Source organism: Ctenocephalides felis, unplaced genomic scaffold, assembly GCF_003426905.1.
Source record: "Ctenocephalides felis isolate EL2017-DRISC unplaced genomic scaffold, ASM342690v1 CF-g0.4_SCAFFOLD_02862, whole genome shotgun sequence".
NCBI lineage: Eukaryota > Metazoa > Arthropoda > Insecta > Siphonaptera > Pulicidae > Ctenocephalides > Ctenocephalides felis.
The window spans coordinates 4,807-24,343 of NW_020539016.1; the positions used below are offsets into that span (position 1 = coordinate 4,807).

Sequence of the window (19,537 nt, forward strand, 5' to 3'; positions counted from 1 at the left end):
TAAAGCCTTAATTAAATTGATGGTCAGTAATAGGTGCACTCGCTTTAAAAGAAGATAAACTTCAATTCAGTATATGTTTAATATATATAGAGCACATAAATACGAATACGTTTTCTACACTGTTGAAATTACAACTGCAAGTAATTGCTCGGCAATTAAATTGCTGAAGTATTGATAGTTTATATTAATTATTTATGGCACAAGTACGTAGTACTATGAATATAACTCGTAACTGTGTATTTATACAAATATTTATCATTATATATATATATATATATATATGTATATGTAGTGAACAGATTGTTTACTGGCAACTTAAGGAAAAAACCGTTGAATTTGTTCCTATGCTATCCTATCCTATATTCAGGTAATTATGATCTCGTATTATGTGTCGTAAAAAGATATTTCACGTTAAATCGTTTATAGAAAGTATCAGAATATTGCTGTTTAATAAACCAAATCCAATAGATTTTTTGTAATCCTATTTGGAGTTGATAGTTAGTATTCTGCAATTTTGCATTTTCTAGATCCTTATCTATAGTGCCATTTGTCTGTGCCATTTGTCTATAGTACCCCTACGTCTTGCTTTATATTAAAATCCCGTATAACTAATTTCTTTTTGTGCAATTTTAGAAATTGATTCAATCACTATAATAATTTACAATTGATGTAAGTTTTATCTAATGTGATAAAGGATATCGTCTATCAATTCTGCATTTATAAATAAGGCATCACATGCAATCTAAGGCATTCTTACCTTTTAGGTTAGGTTTGCTTTTATTAAAAATATGCACAATTAAACTAAAAACTCGATATTGCATCAAATCATTAAAGTATATTCATTTTTATTAACTTCCCGTAGGGTAAGTTAAGTAATCGCAAAAAAATCGAAAATGAAAATTTTTGCATTTCTCGACGTTTCAAAGGTTTCTGAATATTTTGGCATACCTTAGAAAAATGGATGTATGTATGTGTGTGTGTGTGTGTGTGTGCGTGTGTGTTCGGATACAAATTCTCGACGATTTCGAGAACACCGATCAACCGATTTAAATAATTTAACTAGCTGTAAGTGGAATTCTGTCTTAAGGCAATTAAGGCATCCTGCCTTAAGGCAAATTGTTGAAACTTCCCGTACCAAAAATTATTAGTTTTTTAAAAACGATTAACATTTTTGAAAAAAATTTACTTCGAAAAGATTAGATTTTTGAGAAAGGGATCGTTCAAGTATTACGTAAGCAGATTTATTACAATTATTTACCCCCCCATCCCCCTTGTCAGCAAAAGTAAGCAAAGCTCTTACCCCCTACCCCCATGCTTACGTAAACATTTTGCAAGCAATTTGCCTTAAGGCACGATGCCTTAATTTCCTTAAGACACATTTCCACTTACAGCTAGTTTAAGCTCTATTTACGCCAACTAGTACTTTTGTTGTAACAACCTTTTGTAATAACAACAATGACAAGAAGGACTACCTTGAAACTTGAACTTTTTTTTATTTTTGTTTGACGTTGAACCGTATTCTTGAAATATTTATTTGCAGTCTAAACAAAAAAACAACGAATAATTTTCCAAACCATGAAAAACAAACAAAATTAACACATTGTTTTAAAAACTTAAAAAAAATTGATCAATTAACAAGATTGATCTGGGCAATATTTTACTAATCATGAATGTTCTGAGACTGAGCTTGGTGTCCAAACATACAATTCAAACGGTGCCGAAATAAGGATGTTCTAATATGAAATAAGCCAGGAAGAAAATCTAAGTATAAAAATGCATCAGTACGTTCCTAGGATATGAAATTGATGGTGGAAAAAATTAAACTATCAATTTATCATGCTATAAACGTGTTCAGCTGCTTTTTAGCTCCAAATTTTATAACAATTTGTAGCTTTGATAACAATTATTCATTTTGCATTTTAAGTATACAATAAATAACTTTCGTTAATATCATAGTTTTCAGTAAAAAAAATAATAATTAATAAATAAATTAAAGTAATTGAAAAAAATATATAAAACCCGCAACTTAATGTGTTCATATTTTTGATAATTTTACACGGATAATGAGTCAAATCAAGGTCTTCAATAAATTTTGTGCAAAAATAAAGAGTGTAGTGTGGTCGTGTTTACATAATTAATAAATGTATGTATATATATACAACACACCCAATCCGATACTAGTTTTTAATTTAAAACTTTCACCTTTCAACGTTTGCCAATGAGACACCGGCTGAGACATTCATATACAATCTTGTATTCATGCATATATACTCATTTGTATCCATAAGTATGTGATTATATATATATATATATATATATATATATATATATATATGCACTGATACTTATGGATGTATATTTTACTATATAGACTATATATAGAAATCATTTTTAAAATTTCCAAATATATATGACGACCTTGTATCTAGTAAAAACAGGAGAAATTGATTGACATTTTGATAAACGTTTAGCAATGTATCTATTAATATTCATGTATAATTTTACCAAATTTAATGAGGTCTATTAGCTTTGTCAACTTTTTTATTTGCTTTTTACATGACCCATTCATATTTCATGCTATATATAACTCATTTTTCTCTCACTAATTTGTAGAATTAGTGATAGACAAAAATTAAATTTTGTGTATAGAGGAGCTTTCATTTATAATTTTATTAAACGTTGGGTCACTAATGAAGCTAAAACATTTTATATATATTTTTTAAATTTAAACATATTGAATATTTGCGCTCATAAAACAGAACAAAAAAGTTGTCAAATGGCTTTTATTGAATATAATAATTATATTGTCAGAAATACAATTAATATGTGATTGACAAGTACAACTATGTCGATGTTAGTATTCAAAATTATTTATAGTCCTTTTATCTTGAAATTTTGTCTTATATTTTTGAGTTATTTTTTGTGGTTTTAGATAATAGATATATTTGTATATCTATATATATATATATATATATATATATATTTATTTATTTATTAATTGACTCTGTAATGCATAATGTTTCTTTTAAAGATGTTTCGATTCTATACCAGAACCCCATACTGACAAAAGTTTAATATTATATTTCGAATCACATATGGATTATTCTCATATTTTCCTTCGATTAAATTCCATATCTTTTATATTTATAAAAAACATAAAATATATTTTTTATTTTAATTATATAAATATCTTTGTGAATATTAATTTTCACATTATAAAAGCCAAAGTTTAATTATATATGGCAACAAAGCAATTACAACAGATTTTTACCACAAAATTTTACGCGTACATATAATATAGTTGAACATACTTTTGAATTAATTGGTTTTAAAATGTTTCAATATTATTTGTTATTTTTTACCCTGATGTCCTGATGATGAGACACAAGGTTTCGAAACGTTTATAGCGTATAAAATTATTTAGTAATATTAAAAAGTGATATGTGTTCATATATACATAATTTATAAAATATTTTATTATGATTATTGAAATGTATATTATTGCTGAATAAATGTTTCCTTATAGTGCGAGTTTGAAGGTATTGGCTTAGCTGATGTCTTAATGATGAATCCAGTACCTAGTGTTCATGTATACTTTCAGACATTAATTTTGTGTAAATTGAGGCATCTTAAAAAACTATTAAATATATAACAAATAAACATCTGCAATTGGCTTGTAATCATCTTATTTTGAAATTTCAAATAACCAAAATGATTTCTGCTGTTCGACTCAAAAATTCAAACCGAGGTATCTAATTATTGTCTTTGCAAAGACGTAGAAATGTAAGGTAGATGTCTTTTGTACTCAGTCTCAAAAAAGCAATAAAATTTTATTTGGAATTTACTCGTCATCGATTCGCAAAAATTTAATCTGGAAGAAAAATTTAGTCTTCTCATGATGACAGCCACTTTCTAAGACGTCTTTATTCCAATTAATACTAGTTGGTTAAATTTTATTAATTTTTCTATGACAGTATAGTTAAAGAGCAGCTTCTATCACTATTATTATATACTTTTCTCATATATATTATCATAACTAAAAAAATTTAATCTATACCATTTGTATTGGTTTCAGTTCTATTTAGTAAAATATATATAAGAATGAGAAATTATAATTGGCTTAGAAATACTCACATTAAATTTATTTGTATAAATGTTTGTAATACCTATATTTATAGTGCCTTTAAGAATATTCGAAGTTCGAAGAAATTAAGATATGTTTTATTACATTCATCATCAGTTTCAATGCTTTTGAAAGTATGGTTAAAGATCGACTTTATCAAACATGAAATTGTTGAATTGGTTTTTGTCAATCATATACGCGTGACATTTTTTTTCTTTGATACATTTTTAACTAAATTACCTAATAAAGTTATCATGGTCGTTGTGAATATTTTACTAATCGTGGCAATTAACGTGTTAAATATTTGTAAAATATATTATTAAACTTTATTTTTGATATTTTAGAATATAAATTATTACATTTTATTTTCAAGAGTAAAAATATTATTTCAAGATAAAAATATTATAAGATATATTGAAAAACTATAGTCGTCTCAAGCTCTGCGGGCAAAGCCCAACTTGATCTCTTATTGTTTTAAATGTTTCAGATAACTTTTGTATAATAAATAACTTTTTATTGTTTATTAAAAATTGGAATATCAGTATTACATTACTTGTAATATTATACAAGTCTGGTGGTTTATTTCACAAGTGAACTTAAAGCCGAGCCACAAAACAATAAAAGAAATATGCTTTGGAATTTTTTGAGAAATAAATTATAAAAATACTTGAAAAATAATTCGTTTTATTTGCATTAGAATTAGAAAAACAAAAGGAAAAATAGGGTATTATATCTGGAAAAACTTTGCTCATGGTTTATACATTCATACATACAAATATATTTGTATATATATATATATATATATATATATATATTCAGTATTGTACGTGGGTATGCATATTTATAAGAATGTTTGGCTCTATCAATACCTGTATTCATATATATCACTCTTATTAGTGGGGGACTTGAGGCTGTATAACCTTTCACAAACTGACAAATCAAGAGAAATTCAGTTTTTGCTCATTCTCTGTGCAAGCTTTATACGCTTAGCACATACAAAAGTAACAAATTCGAAGAAAAAATATTGTCCTCTTAATAAGAAATTTTTGGTAGTGTTAACAAATTTAGAAAAAAATATTTTACAATGAGGAGGTTTGCTCTAGGATTTTGTTTGCTGGTCGGTTTAGTTGGTAAGTGAGAACTTGGATTTAGATTTTTGTACTAACTACATTTATATGAAGTGAATATATATATATATATATATATATATATATATATTTGTTGGTGATTATAATATGTATATCTGTTTGTGACTGGAACATAGGCTAATTTCTTAGTGCTTGTGGTATAAATTTTCCTGTTTTACAATTATTTTTCTTAAATAATTTTATAAATAATTAAGGTTGTAGTATATTATTATAAAAATATTTTAGATTTAAATAATTCATATACCCACTATGTGAGAATTGATAGGCTCGGCATGTGCATTACTATTATGCATTGCACATATTGCATTATGCATCGCATGCAGGAAAGAATGAAAATTTTTAACTTCCTAGTACTAATGTGTTACCTAATATGTTATGGTAATATCAATAATTGTAATTGAACAATCACACGAATACCAACATATTCAACCCATGCATTAAGTGAATAAATTAATAGTTACTTTCTTACTATACTTGGGGATTTTCTTACTATACGTGGGGATTTGTTAATTTTGGGACCGGTAATTTTTTTGAAAACTTTTTTTTTAATTTTTTCATTACTAATTAAATAGCAATCAAAATAATAGCATCTTATAAGCTACTGGGATGGATTTGTACTCAAAATGTTCATAAATATGGCTTGTTTAGGTAACTCTTTGATGAGAGCCTTGATTACTTCAATTAAATCAATCAGTGAAAACATTTTTCAAAAATTAATTTTAATTATCAAAAAAATATTTGTGCATTCCAAATTAGATATAAACTTTTTTTCTGATTTATAATATAATATAAATAAATTATACCTAAATTATTATAATTTAACTTTTTTAATCATGTGATAAACTTTTCGATTTGGTTTTCATTTTTTTGTCGACATAGAATATAATATATTAGCTAAACCTGAAGATGCTTTACTGAAAAAAGATTATGTGGTCAAAAATTAATGATGATACGTTATTTAATAATTATGTATATATACAAATATTTCTAATAGCATTTGGATAATAACCTAACTTGTGATCAAAATTAGTCCTTGTATTAAAAAGTATGTAAGTAAGTAATGACTATAAAAATATGAAGCGGGGACGACAAAAAAGGTTTTGGTATTATAATATTAGACAGAAAAAGTTTAAAAACTAATGAAATATTAAAAAATATATATTTATATTATTATATATATATATATATATTTATATTCTGTAAAGCGAAGTAAATGCGTTTACGCATGCCAGACTAGGTCTTTTGTCTGGGTATGACGGAGTTAATACCGCTTGGGTATAAATTGGTAAATGGTAATATCGACTAAAACTTCCGCTTATCTTTTGCCTCTTATCTTCAAGGAAACCGTTGTTAGTCATTACTTTGTGGGGGAAGGATCTAGAATGCTATGATTATTTCTTTTAAATATACTTTCCTTTCAATTAGTGCCATTTGCTCTTCTTTTATCCAAAGGTTGCAAGCCTATATTTAAGTATGTATGTATGTATGTATTATATATATGTATATATATTAAGGTGGTCCTTAATATGGACATTTTCGAATTTTCTTGCTCCCAAGGGCTCAAATGATTCCAAATTGATAAAAAACAATTCTCTGAAATTTTTAGCTCTTAATATTAATTTTTAGATAGTGCGCAATTCTATCAAACTTCGTATGAAAAAGGCATAGAAAAAATTTGAAAGTTAAAAAAATTTTTTTTTTAGGTATAACTTAGCGACAAATGGATTAAAAGTGAAAGTTTTTGTCATTTTTTATTGAAAATCCGACGCCCTGCAAAATTTTTGAAACTGTTTTCATGCTATTTCCATACAAAACTTTGATTGAATTGCGATCTATCTAAAAGACAATATTAAGAGCTAAAACTTTCAGAGAATTGTTTTTTATCAATTTTGAACCATTTGAGCCCTTGGGAGCAAGGAAATTTGAAAATGTCCATATTAAGGACCACCCTAATATATATAACCTGTATAGCGTATCGTAGTAATTTTTTTACGATAAAACTACTCTAAAAATTTATTCACAATAGGTTTTGAAGACAATTCAAGATGTGTAATATGATATACCGGTTTTTCTGCACGTTTGACATTAAAAATTTACACACAAATACCGACTAACTTGTTAATATATATACACTCAACGACATACTGAATTTTACATAATAAGATTGCGCAAAATGCTTTCAAATGTCGCGCGAAAGTTTATTATGCTCAGGCAGGTTCGTACTAGTCGATTCACAATAAAATAAATAATTGAAATAAATATTAATAAAATTAATAATATTGATGATTATAGTATTTATTTTCAATTTTACATAAATCATAAAAGCAGAAAAAATATATCAACGCTTCGATTTGTAAATGATTGATATGGAATTATTTTTTTCTACATCGACTGTCATTACTGGTATTCGGTATTATTGATAAATTTATGATAATTCTAGGAATGTATTATTTAATTAAATTCTTTGTTCCGCTGTTGTATTTGCATAGCGTTTGTATTGTTAATTTATAAGGGAGGCATATAATAAAACAATGCCACCACATGAAATGATAAATTAATTTAAATATTAAATTTACTGGATGTATACTAACTACAATTCGATTCAATTGCTTTGATTAATTTTTGTGTAATAAAATTAGAATAAAATAATTTTGTAATATATTTGAGGTCCGTAGTTTAGAAAAGTACGGTTAAAGTTTCTTAAATTTTGCGAATGTCTCTAGACAGAAGTGAGTGTCCTTACAGTCCTTGAACAAAAGATTGCATTTTGCTATTTCACCTGTGATTGTTTAATTATAATAAATTGAAGTTGTCAAGTTGTTACTGTATATCGTAATTAGAAATAAGAATATTAAGCAGCATATTATATATATATATATATATATATATATATATATATAAGAGTGCGTAGAAATGCATTTGCATATTAAAAAAGTTGAAGGTCTAAAGGACACTTTAGCACAACAACCTTTGTGAAGAATTCCAGACTTCAAGAAGAACTTTTTGTGTTATTTGCTAAACAAAACATAAGTTGGGCATAATGCTTATATATATATATACATATATATATATATATATATATATATATATATATGTGTGTGTGTATATATATACGTATATCTTTTTGTGTTTTCAAAACTGTTGTAAACGTTTAATATATGCACATATAAATTCATCTTCTGATTTTGTTAGTTCGAAATTTTTCTTCCATTTCTCTTTCGGTATTTTGTTTATATATTCAATATGCACATATGCGAATACATGTATACATGCACCCATACACAAATGTATATGGATGCATACATTTCGGGTAGGGCGGGACACAAAGGTCCAATTTGACTTTGACCAATTATATTGTGAGAACCAAACTAATTATATCATAACAAATAACACATATCAAACAAACAACTCTCTGACTATGTTCAGTAAAACTCCCAGCTCATCATTGTAGAAATGCGTTTCGTTTTTCTGTTTTTCAAAAATTTGTCACCTGGATCTATGAGCGGGGTAAAATGGGACTACCAGAGGACATACAGTTCTAATGTGTTATTTTTAATTTTAAAGAATTTGCCTAAAATAATAGCTACACAATTCTATGCAAAATATACATGTTGTGGGTACAGTTTTTTTACTGTATAATCTAATCTCGTTTTGGTATTTTATCAAAAATATTTATCAGCAGATTTAATTTATCTATATTTTTTAAATTGCTTTTTTATACTTAATTTACTATTTTACAATTTTGCATTGTTCACATTTTTGTTGCTAATTTGTACTTACAAATTGTATTTAAGTTTCGTGAACTAAAGAACAGTGCTCACAACCAAAAAATCTAACAACGAAATGGATTTTCGAAAAATGCCGTTTATCTCGCGATAGCAACGTCGTAAGAATGAAATTGATGACTGGTTACACATTTTTTTCCTCTACTTTTAAATATTGTTATTAAAAAAAATTTTAAGTACACTTATTTTTGAGATATTGGTGGTGGACCTTTTTATTCGCGGACCTTTAAGCCCATTCAAGTCTAAATATATATATATATATATATATATATATATATATATATATATATATATATATATATATATATATATTAATATATATTTTCCAATAGCATTCAATATTTTTTATTATTTTAAAAGTGAATGAAGAATTCTATGAATTTGCATATTAACTCAAATTTTATATTATTTAATAATTTATTCATAAAATTAGCAAATTTCTTGGAAAACAAAGTAGGAAGTTGAAAACCTGTTGTCAATTTCTATTTAACTATCTATATTTTTAATTATATTCTGGAATTTATATAATTAATTATAATTTATCTTGAATGCTACACATGTATGCTATTTTCATTTTTATTTTTAAGAATATGCATAAAAGATTGAAAATATTAGGATAATTGTCTCAAACATTATGAAAAAATATATATCCACTATGACTATTCTACCTATAAATGCAATTCAATTTATTCACTTGCACATTTACTAATTTTTTCATTGTAGATTTGTTTCGTTTATCTTTCATTTATCGCAATTTATCAAACCGTACATTTTTTAAATCATCATTACATCCGTAAATTTCTTCATATATTCGACAACCCGTTTTATGCAAAAAATTATATAAAAAATACATATTTTAATTTTATTCAAAATTCATATTAATAGCATATTAATGCTTTCAAACAAAACCAGCCAATGGATTTCTACTTGACATTTAATCATACCCTTTATAAAACAATAAGGTCTATGCATTTAATACATTTTAAATATGTAGTTTTTTAGCAACCATTGATAAAATTTTGTTTTATCAAATTTTTGATTTTGTTGACAAATAAAATTTTAACAATTTTTACGTCTCATTTTTGTAAACATTTATTTTTTTTAAATCTAATTAGTATTTTTAATAAAATGAATTTAATTTTTATATTCTTATTATTGAATATAGTGGAATGGATTGGTATGTATGCAAAACAACTAATTATGATATTCTATATTATAAATTATTAATTAATTATTAAAATTATAAAATAGGATTACTTCATTAAATAATAACTTACAGATAAATTACAGTTATAATTTTTTGATAAGACATGTACCACTATTTAAATAAAAGTTTTAAAGTTTAAATATTGGAAATAATTTTTAACTCAATACTACTGGATACTATTTATACATTATTATCGACTTCATTATCAATAATTGACGTATTTTTTTTATTTTATTATAATCATTGCATTTTTGCAAATTTTCATTATATTGTACTATTTTGCACAGTAATAACTTTAATAATATCTTATTAAAGTACTAAATGTATATTATTCGATGATAATAGCACAAGTAACAATAATAATTAATAAATATATTAAAATACATTAAAAGTATGTACTATTATTTATTATATTATATACCTCTTCTTTATCTTTATCTTTATTATATCATAATAATAATAATGAATGATAGTCTGCTCGAAGACAGGTCCATGGTTCGAGAGCCATCACAATAAATTATTCCTTTACCTCTTGTTTATTATTACCATTACCACTATTTATTTTCATATATTTTCCTTTCCGAACTTCTGCTTCCATGCTTCTTGATCCTGTGCCTCGGCTTTCAGTTTCCTGTATTTTCTCTTCTCGCGTAAGACGTCAATCATTTGCATTATTCTTCTTTCCATTCATTTCAGTCCTTCTATTTTATTCTCGACGACGTCGTGTACGACAATAATACGTCATATATTTTACAGTAATAAAAGATATATTGTATGATATACTATCTTTATATATCCTATATACTATCCAATTTTCTTTCTTCTTCCACTTTATCTTCTAACCTTGTTTCTTTTTTGAACACCTAACTCAATTATATCTCAAAATCTACTTAATTTCAATCTAACTAATCAAAAAACATTTCTAAGACCGTTTCAGAACTCGAACCGAGTATCCCTGGCATGTGAGCCAAGCGTGCTACTGAGTGAGCTATTCCCGTCATAATAAATTAAAAAATTAAATTTTCCATAAGCTTAATAATTTATTTGTCATATACCATACAATAATAAAAGATTTATTGTATCATATACTATATTTATATATTCTATACTGTTCGGGCGTTTTTTCGTTTTATTATATTGGCCATGAAGGTGACAAAACTTCAGGGCATTAAGCTGTACACGGAATGGTTGCTACGCCTGGTAGAGGCGGTAGCGGAGTATTTTATTTGAACTAGTTGTACACTTCTAAAAGTTAAGTCCGCTTAACATCATGCAAATAACCAATAAAAATAAATATATTTTTTTTCATTATAACTTAGTAACAAATCAGTGATTGTAATTAGAACCGCAACAAATACTATATAATATACAAACAAATCAGTGTTTAATACAGTCCACAGCTACAAGGGTTAAATTATAACCCAACAACCTGAATTATCGAAGGAGAGTTTTAATAAATTCGTTACAAAACTACGTAACAAAAATACATATACTATCCAATTTTCTTTACAACTGACTTATATTCTACTTTTATTCTTCTTTATATTCTAACCTTGATTCTTCTTTTAACACCTAACCCAATTATATCTCAAATTAACAATTTAAAATCAAATTAATTTCAATCTAACTAATCAAAAAACAATTCTACGTCCGTGCCAGGACTCGAACCGAGTATCCTTGGCATTTGAGTCGAGCGTGCAACTGAGTGAGCTATTCCCATCATAATAATGATTATTATTGAAATGAAATTAATTTTTTTGTTGTATTTGTAAATCTGTAGTCTTTAATATTTTATTTGTTTCTTCTTACAGCAGCCCAAAAGAAATCGGCAGCAGCCGATTACGAATGTCCCCTAAATCCTAAGACTGGTCAGTACCGCGATGGTCAGTACGAGCATGCGACTCAGTGTGATGCCTTTTACGAGTGCATCGATGGTTCTGCCAAGCTGAAGTACTGCCCGGACGGATTGGTCTTCGATTCCACGATAAGGCTGGTCAACAAATGCGATCAACCTTTCAACGTTGACTGCGGCGATAGGATAGAATTACGTAAGTAGTTGATAAATTATGGTGTATAAACTCTTGTTAATCATTTGTTATAGAGATGGTCGTATATTCTTCAAAGTTTGTTCCAGTGATTCTAGTTCATTTTATTCTTATTATAAATAGCAATATGTTTCCAAGTGAAAATAGCCCTCACCCGGCATTGTTGCACCATACTTGCCCTACTACAGAGATTGTAATATAAATTTCTCGTACAGAGATGTGACAACTGTTTAGGTTGCCATCTGTAATAAAACAAACGTAGTTTGTAAGATCTGAATCACAACACCTCATAGAACCCATAAGTTCTGATCGCTGTTCAAATAAATAAAAAAAAAAATTTTATGATGAAAATTATTAGGTTGGCAACTAAGTAAATGCGGATTTTTATTAGAAAATCAAAGATAAGTTTTTATGGAACTAAACAACTTCATTTTCTTGTGTATTGTCCATTATGACCAATGACTTTTTGTCACCTTTCAAGCAGCATCATCATCTCACTTTTATAAACCTTCTGGCTTTTATTAGCAAAAAACTGAATCAGATATGATCATTGAGTTGTTTACCATTCAAGGAGTTTCGTAATGAATCTTTACGAAAGATCAAAACAAAATTATAGGAACGTGTAACATCAAGACTATTAAGGGGATGTAGCAAAACATCCCAACCGAGCTCTAATAATTTTTGCCGAGATATGTGATATCAGTAATTGAATAAACCACTGTTTCTATTTGCCAATTCATGTTGCTTTCTCAACTGCATTGTTCAATTTCGTCTGTTGTTTAATGTAGACATCATAATTGATCATTCGTTTAATAATAATAATCTAAAGAAGACAATTTTTTTAATCAACTTCAACTGGACTTACAGGGAATTTTGAGTAAAAAATTACCAGAACAAAATTTGGCACTGCATTTTCTAACGCTTCGTCACAATACACAACTCATAACTTTTCACGAGCTTAAGATGCTTCTTTACCATTGCAGAAATGAAAAAACAAAATATTGTGACGAATTAGGTTGATGTCCCGCTTCTTGGTGGTTGCAACGACTGCCAAACATTATATCTTAGCATTGCATCCCCATTACAAAAGGGTTACTCCAACACCTCAACTTGACTTCTATAAACACCCTGTAATTACCTGTGGAGCTAACATCACTAACTACACGAATGAAACAGAATGCACTTTTATCTTATTTGATTATTCTAATTATGATTACCGGTGTGAGGGCATGACTGCACCTACGTACAATCATGTCCTGTGCCTAAACTCTAACGTACTGATAAATCTTTATTAATTACTAACGGAGTAATATAACGACGGATTAACGAACTGACGGATTAACGAACTGACGGAGGGAATAGCTACTATACAATACAATCTGACCTTTACTGTAACAGGTTCTTCTTACCTGGCCTAACACACACACCACTATACACTAAGCGGGTCCAGAGACTGGACCCGAACGATCTCCTCGGAGGATGTCACATTTTCTAAAGCCTCTTTTCAACCCTCGACTTGAACCTTATATCGCAGGAAATCAAGTAGAGATGAGTGGGGGAGTCTATTTGCACCGATGGTTGTGCAACCCTTTGACGACAATGCCAATTGTCGTTACAATATTCAAAAAAAAAACTAAACTGTCTACTATATCGTTTAGAAAAAGGTATTATTTTACCTTTGGTCTACGTCAGCAATCCTAAAATTTTACTCAAGACTGTTGAAGACCGCCCTTACATAGTTTCCAGCCCAATACTATCTACTTTTTCCCTATTTTCTATGAGTAACTAATGTTTATGTGCGTCGAACGTGATTTTCTCCATACTTGCAAAATAAAAATTAATTTTAACAAAACAAATAAATTCTAAATATTTAATTATTTATATTGTTGCCAAAACACTTCATAATGCCATTTTAAAAGCACGCAATTTAATCCAGCTGTTGTGAGCTCAGAGCTTCTGTCACTTCTTTCTTTTGTTACAAAAGCAATAACTTATGAAATCTGACAGTGGAATTTGCTGCAACCCACATGAGTGTGCAAAGTTCTTCGGCATACATATTGCTAACATACAAGACTCGATATCAAGCAGTATGATATCAAATTTCCTCTTGACATAATAGATTCCTAATATAATGTTAAGTCAAAATCTTTTTTTGGGCATTTCTGTAACGTATACAAGCCGGGTCTATTAAATATCATAGTCTACACGTAAAGAAGGTTAACCGTTGGGTTGCCTACACAAAAAATACTTGTTTGGGATGTACGATGGAAATCGTAGAAGCTGAGGAGTTTAGAATGTACGATAGAAACTTATAGAAGCTCTGATCTCTGTTCACAATAAATATTTCAACAATTGTACAATTCCTTATTATGTATAATAGGTCGCTGCGTGCATTTCCATCAGTATAATAGGGCTATAATATACAAAGTTGTTTTTCAAGTAGTTTTTGAATTTATAAACTTACAGAGTTATATCAGTTTTTTTTCAACTTAAACTTTTTAGTTCAAGAAAATTATTATTTTTTACGGGAAGCCACGTGGTGAGAAATATTTATATTATTATAAGAAGTTCAATTTTTGCAGCTATTATAAGTCATTGCAATAATACGTTAAGCGTTTGCTAAAATTTCTAATACCTAGTTTCTAAATTATATAATTAGCATAGAAATTTAAAGTAAACACTTACAAATCAATGGCCTGGAACCAAATATCGTATTATAATTTCTCTGGAACGCTATTTGGAGAAGGTCTCTTTTCATTAAAAGAGTCGCGTTGTGCTATAATAATAAACGATTAGAAAGTAAAAGCAGAATTTCGATTGATTCACTTGATTGATCATGATTTTATACTCAATTAATTCTATAAGCTTATTCTATGTGCAATATTAAGTTATTGTAGATTGTATTTTATTAGCGAATGTTAATGCGAATTGAAATTTTTGTACTGAAACGAAAGCAGATGATCATATTTATCACAATACATTCTGGCTCACCGGTTGATATGGCGAAAATCCTTTATTTTATCTTCATAGCACCTTTAAATATGAAACTTTAGCTCATTTAATTTTTTTGTTTCAGAGCCTCCTCAATCCACTCAATTGTGTCCACGCAGAAATGGATTCTTTGCTCACCCCGACCCAGGCGTATGCAATATCTTCTATAACTGCATTGATGGTGACGCCACTGAAGTCGTCTGCACCGCCGGACTGCACTTCGATGAATACACTGGAACCTGCGTATGGCCCGACACTGCCAAGAGGGAAGGATGCCACGCTCAAGGAAGTGAGTGATGATTAAAGACATAGATATTGTAATATTCTTAACTAGTGATGTATATAATTTTTTTTTTAATTTCAATTTTTTTTGAAAATTTTGAAAAAAAATTTTTTTGAGAATTTTGATTTTTTTTTAATCTTTTGAGAATTTTGATTTTTTTATTTTTTTGAAAATTCTGATTTTTTAGCACTTCTAAAAACATTTAAAAATTAAAAAAATTTTTTTTTGAAGCGATCACGTAGCTGTTTTAGAGGCAAAATATTAAAGCTTTTAAACGCCGCTTTGTAGTCTAAAGGTTAAACCAGTGGTTTCCAACTTTTTTGCCACGCGCCCTCTCGCTCTTATAACAAAAATGTTGCGTCTCACTTAATTTTTTCAACAATTTAATTTTAAAAATACTGATATTATCATACTACAAATTATTATGCATTAATATATAAAAGTATGCATAAAAACTGATTATTTTCTGTTTACATTTTAATATCATTTCAAAAATTTTGGGTTAATTTTGAAAATAGTATCCCGGAAATAGATGAAAGCGCCCCCCTAAGGAGGCGCGGCCCACATGATGGAAACCGCGAGGTTAAACAATATAAATTGTTGTACACAACCCATAGAAGTGTAAACAAAATTTGTACTTATTATTAAAATCTCTATAAAATATCTGATAATTTGATGTGCATATGTCTAATGATCATTTTTGACTGCCAAATGACATTCTTTACTGGATTTATTGGATTTTCGAAACCCCTTGACCTTACATCCCTAAAGTTTCAATAATTTTTTATTACAATACAAGTGAAATGCTTTTTAAATCATTCAAATCGGACACTTCGTTCTCTGAAAAACTAATTTACCATTTTTTGCACTTTTTGCCTCGTATCTTCGAAACGGCTCGACCTGCCTTTGCCAAAAACTAATTAGCACGTCTCTCTATCAATAACGAATCAAATGTTTTTTGAATAATTCAAATCGGTTGATGTGTGCTCTCAAAATCGTGAGCGCGGATCCACCACATAATTTTTTTCTAAAATATTCCAAATGTTCATAAGCCCTTAAAATGTGTAGGTAAACATACATTGATTACAATAATGTATTTACACTACATGTAATATTGTCACAATACAAGTGATAAGCGAATAGTATTCGGTAATGGGTCTGGGTTATATACCCTAACCTAAACAACGTAGACGTTTTCTATTGGCCATTGTACCATTGGTTGCCATCCCTATGGTGGTCATTTGGAGGGTCGCTACAAATGTAAAGATAAATAAGAGATTACCCAACAGGAATTTAAAAATATCATCGTTATAATTACTAATATCAATGCTGTTACTTTGTATATTGTAAATGCTATTTATGAATCCAAGACCATAGTGTCACAACACTACATTTTACTTACCTGTATCCCTTTTTTGCTTAAAGTTCAGTTTTTACTTCTAAAACTTCAGTTTCTATGCTCAAATGTCCTCAAATTTATAAGAAATTATTTTATAAGTAAATAGTAAAAATTTATATAATTATCAATAAATATTATGAATATTATATCGAATGGGAAAATAACTATTGAGTTGTTTTTCCAACATGCCCCTTTAGTATACAATGTCCCTTTACTGCCGACAATTGTAAATTCCACAAATTTATTAAATGTCCTTAACTGAACAGTTGTAAATAAAAGACAGAATAAAAAAGTACAGTTTCAGTCCTATTTTTCATTCAATGGCATCTTGGAAAGAGTCTATTTTCTCAATTTGAGTCCGATCCAGTTTTCTCTTCACTTTTTAATTGTATGCAATAGTTCTTTCAACTTCCACTATCTGCTATGTTTCTGCATCCAATTCTAAATATCAGTATGGGTGTTCTAGCATACATAATAGGCTCCTCCCTGGTACTTAAACGATTTATACATCATTTTGCAGGTGTTTTGAAAAAAATTCTGATATACCAATTATTAATTCTCATCATTTGGCCGAGATACCGATTTAGTCTTCTTAAATATGGTGTTGATACTATTAATGAAACTTTAATGTTTGACAATTTGTACATAAATATATTTATTGTAAATTAGTAAGTATTTTTTGTTCATGTATTTCTTAAATTTTAGAGAAACTAAAAGACGGCTTCGAATGCCCTGATGAAGTGCAAACAGACAGTTTAGGACAAGTCCAAGCTCATCCCAAATACGCCCATCCAACTGATTGCCAACGATTCTACGTGTGTTTAAATGGAAACGAACCTAGAGATTTAGGATGCCAGGTTTGTAATTATGGCTTATTATATTAAATTAATTATATTAATTTATTGCAAATACATTAGCAACTTTACAATTTTTTAATTTCTGAATTTCCTCAGGTTGGCGAAGTATACAATGATGAAACTCAAAGGTGTGATGCTCCCGAAAATGTTCCCGGCTGGTAAGCTACAATTTCTTTAATATTCTGCAAAGTTTTTTGCTTATAACTGCCAATATATATTTTTCAAATTTTTACGTTTTTACAAGTTGATTAAATAATATATTATAAATCAATATAACATGAGATTAATATTAATATACTTTTAAGTGTACATCATCTTATCTTGTGATCATCTATTTTTACAGTGAAGACTGGTACAAAGACTCCGATGAACCAAAAGCTCAGAAGAGCCCTTCTAAATCAAGAGATGATTAAGATAGTAAGCACCTTTGGTATTTAAATAAAAGCTGATTGTAAATGCTATTATAAATAGCTAAAATTAAAAAGTGCATACATTATTGTATGCAAAAATCTTAGACAAAATCATGACTATTTAAATCCAAATTAATTTTTATTATCAAAATAATTTTATAATTATATATTATAAGCCAGAAAAAAATATAAAAAGTGTGGTTTCAATATATTAGTTTTATTCTCACCTTGCATTCGTAGTAATTCGTAGAAAAACTGTTTCTGTTGAAACGATTTATATAAAATTTTATCATATATAACTAATATATTAAGTCATTGGTTGCTGTGATAAAGTTACTTACTGTTCTGCTAAAAAAATATTTCTAAATGCAATTAAATTTCTTTACTTATTTGTCAGATTTATGCCAGCGATAAATTAAAATATTTTCAATTATTTCATTTTTTCTGAAAATGTTTTATAACAAAATCTAGAAGTTAATTCTTCATGCTGCTTGCATTTTTCAAATTATATCGTAGCATATAAAATTATTTGAATTTATTAGCTTTTAATTATTCAACTTTTTGATGTTTATTTCAGCATTGGGTACTACGATGTTTATGTTGTCTTTATAAGAGTTGGGACGAAGAAAAAAAGATAAGCTAAAGATCAAGTTTCCATCAAAGATATATCCATCAAAGATATATTTGGAAATGCTCTGATCAACATTAAATAACAGTTAGTAACAAGAAATCTTTTTTTAACTTCCCGTAGTGTTAAGTATTTTTATAGTAATCGTTCCAAAATCGAAATCAAACATTTTTACATTTCTCGACGTTTGAAGGGTTTCTGAACATTTTGGCATACCTCAGAAAAAATGGATTGGGGGTTGTGTGTGTTTTGATGTCGCGTTTTTTCGTCCACGTTTTTTCGCGAGCTTTCGGCGCACGGATCAACCGATTTGAATGGTTTAAAAAACATTCGATCCTATTGATAGGGAGATGTGCTGATTAGTTTTTGCAAAGGCAGGTCCAGCCGTTACGGAGATATGGAGCAAAGAGTGCAAAAAATAGAAAGCGAGTTTTCCAGAGAGACGAGAGGATTGAGAACGGATCAACGATTTGAATGGTTTAAAAAAACATTCGTTCCTATTGATAGGGAGATGTGCTGATTAGTTTTTGGCAAAGGTAGGCCCAGAGGTTTCGGAGGATACAGAGCTAAATTTAAAAAAAATGGCTGTTTTTGAGAGAAACTAAGCGTCCGATTTAAATGATTCAAAGAACTTTCTGCTTTTTTCAACAAAATAATTGAT

General features: G+C 28.2%; 1 protein-coding gene across 1 annotated transcript; it reads left to right on the forward strand.

Moving 5' to 3' along the window:
• The first annotated feature begins 5,200 nt into the window (after positions 1-5,200).
• LOC113381400 (protein obstructor-E) lies at positions 5,201-18,326 on the forward strand. The gene is made up of 6 exons (XM_026620327.1): positions 5,201-5,253; positions 12,075-12,311; positions 15,385-15,588; positions 17,687-17,838; positions 17,935-17,996; positions 18,182-18,326. The coding sequence occupies exons 1-6, from the start codon at positions 5,208-5,210 to the stop codon at positions 18,249-18,251; spliced, it is 771 nt and encodes a 256-aa protein (XP_026476112.1). The 5' UTR covers positions 5,201-5,207; the 3' UTR covers positions 18,252-18,326.
• Positions 18,327-19,537: the final 1,211 nt, after the last annotated feature.

Excerpts from the sequence above, each read along its gene's own strand:
- LOC113381400 (XM_026620327.1), top strand. The coding sequence starts at position 5,208 with ATGAGGAGGTTTGCTCTAGGATTTTGTTTGCTGGTCGGTTTAGTTG. Across the intron at positions 5,254-12,074 it reads TTTGCTGGTCGGTTTAGTTG|CAGCCCAAAAGAAATCGGCA; the intron begins GTAAGTGAGAAC and ends TTCTTCTTACAG. Across the intron at positions 17,839-17,934 it reads CTAGAGATTTAGGATGCCAG|GTTGGCGAAGTATACAATGA; the intron begins GTTTGTAATTAT and ends GAATTTCCTCAG.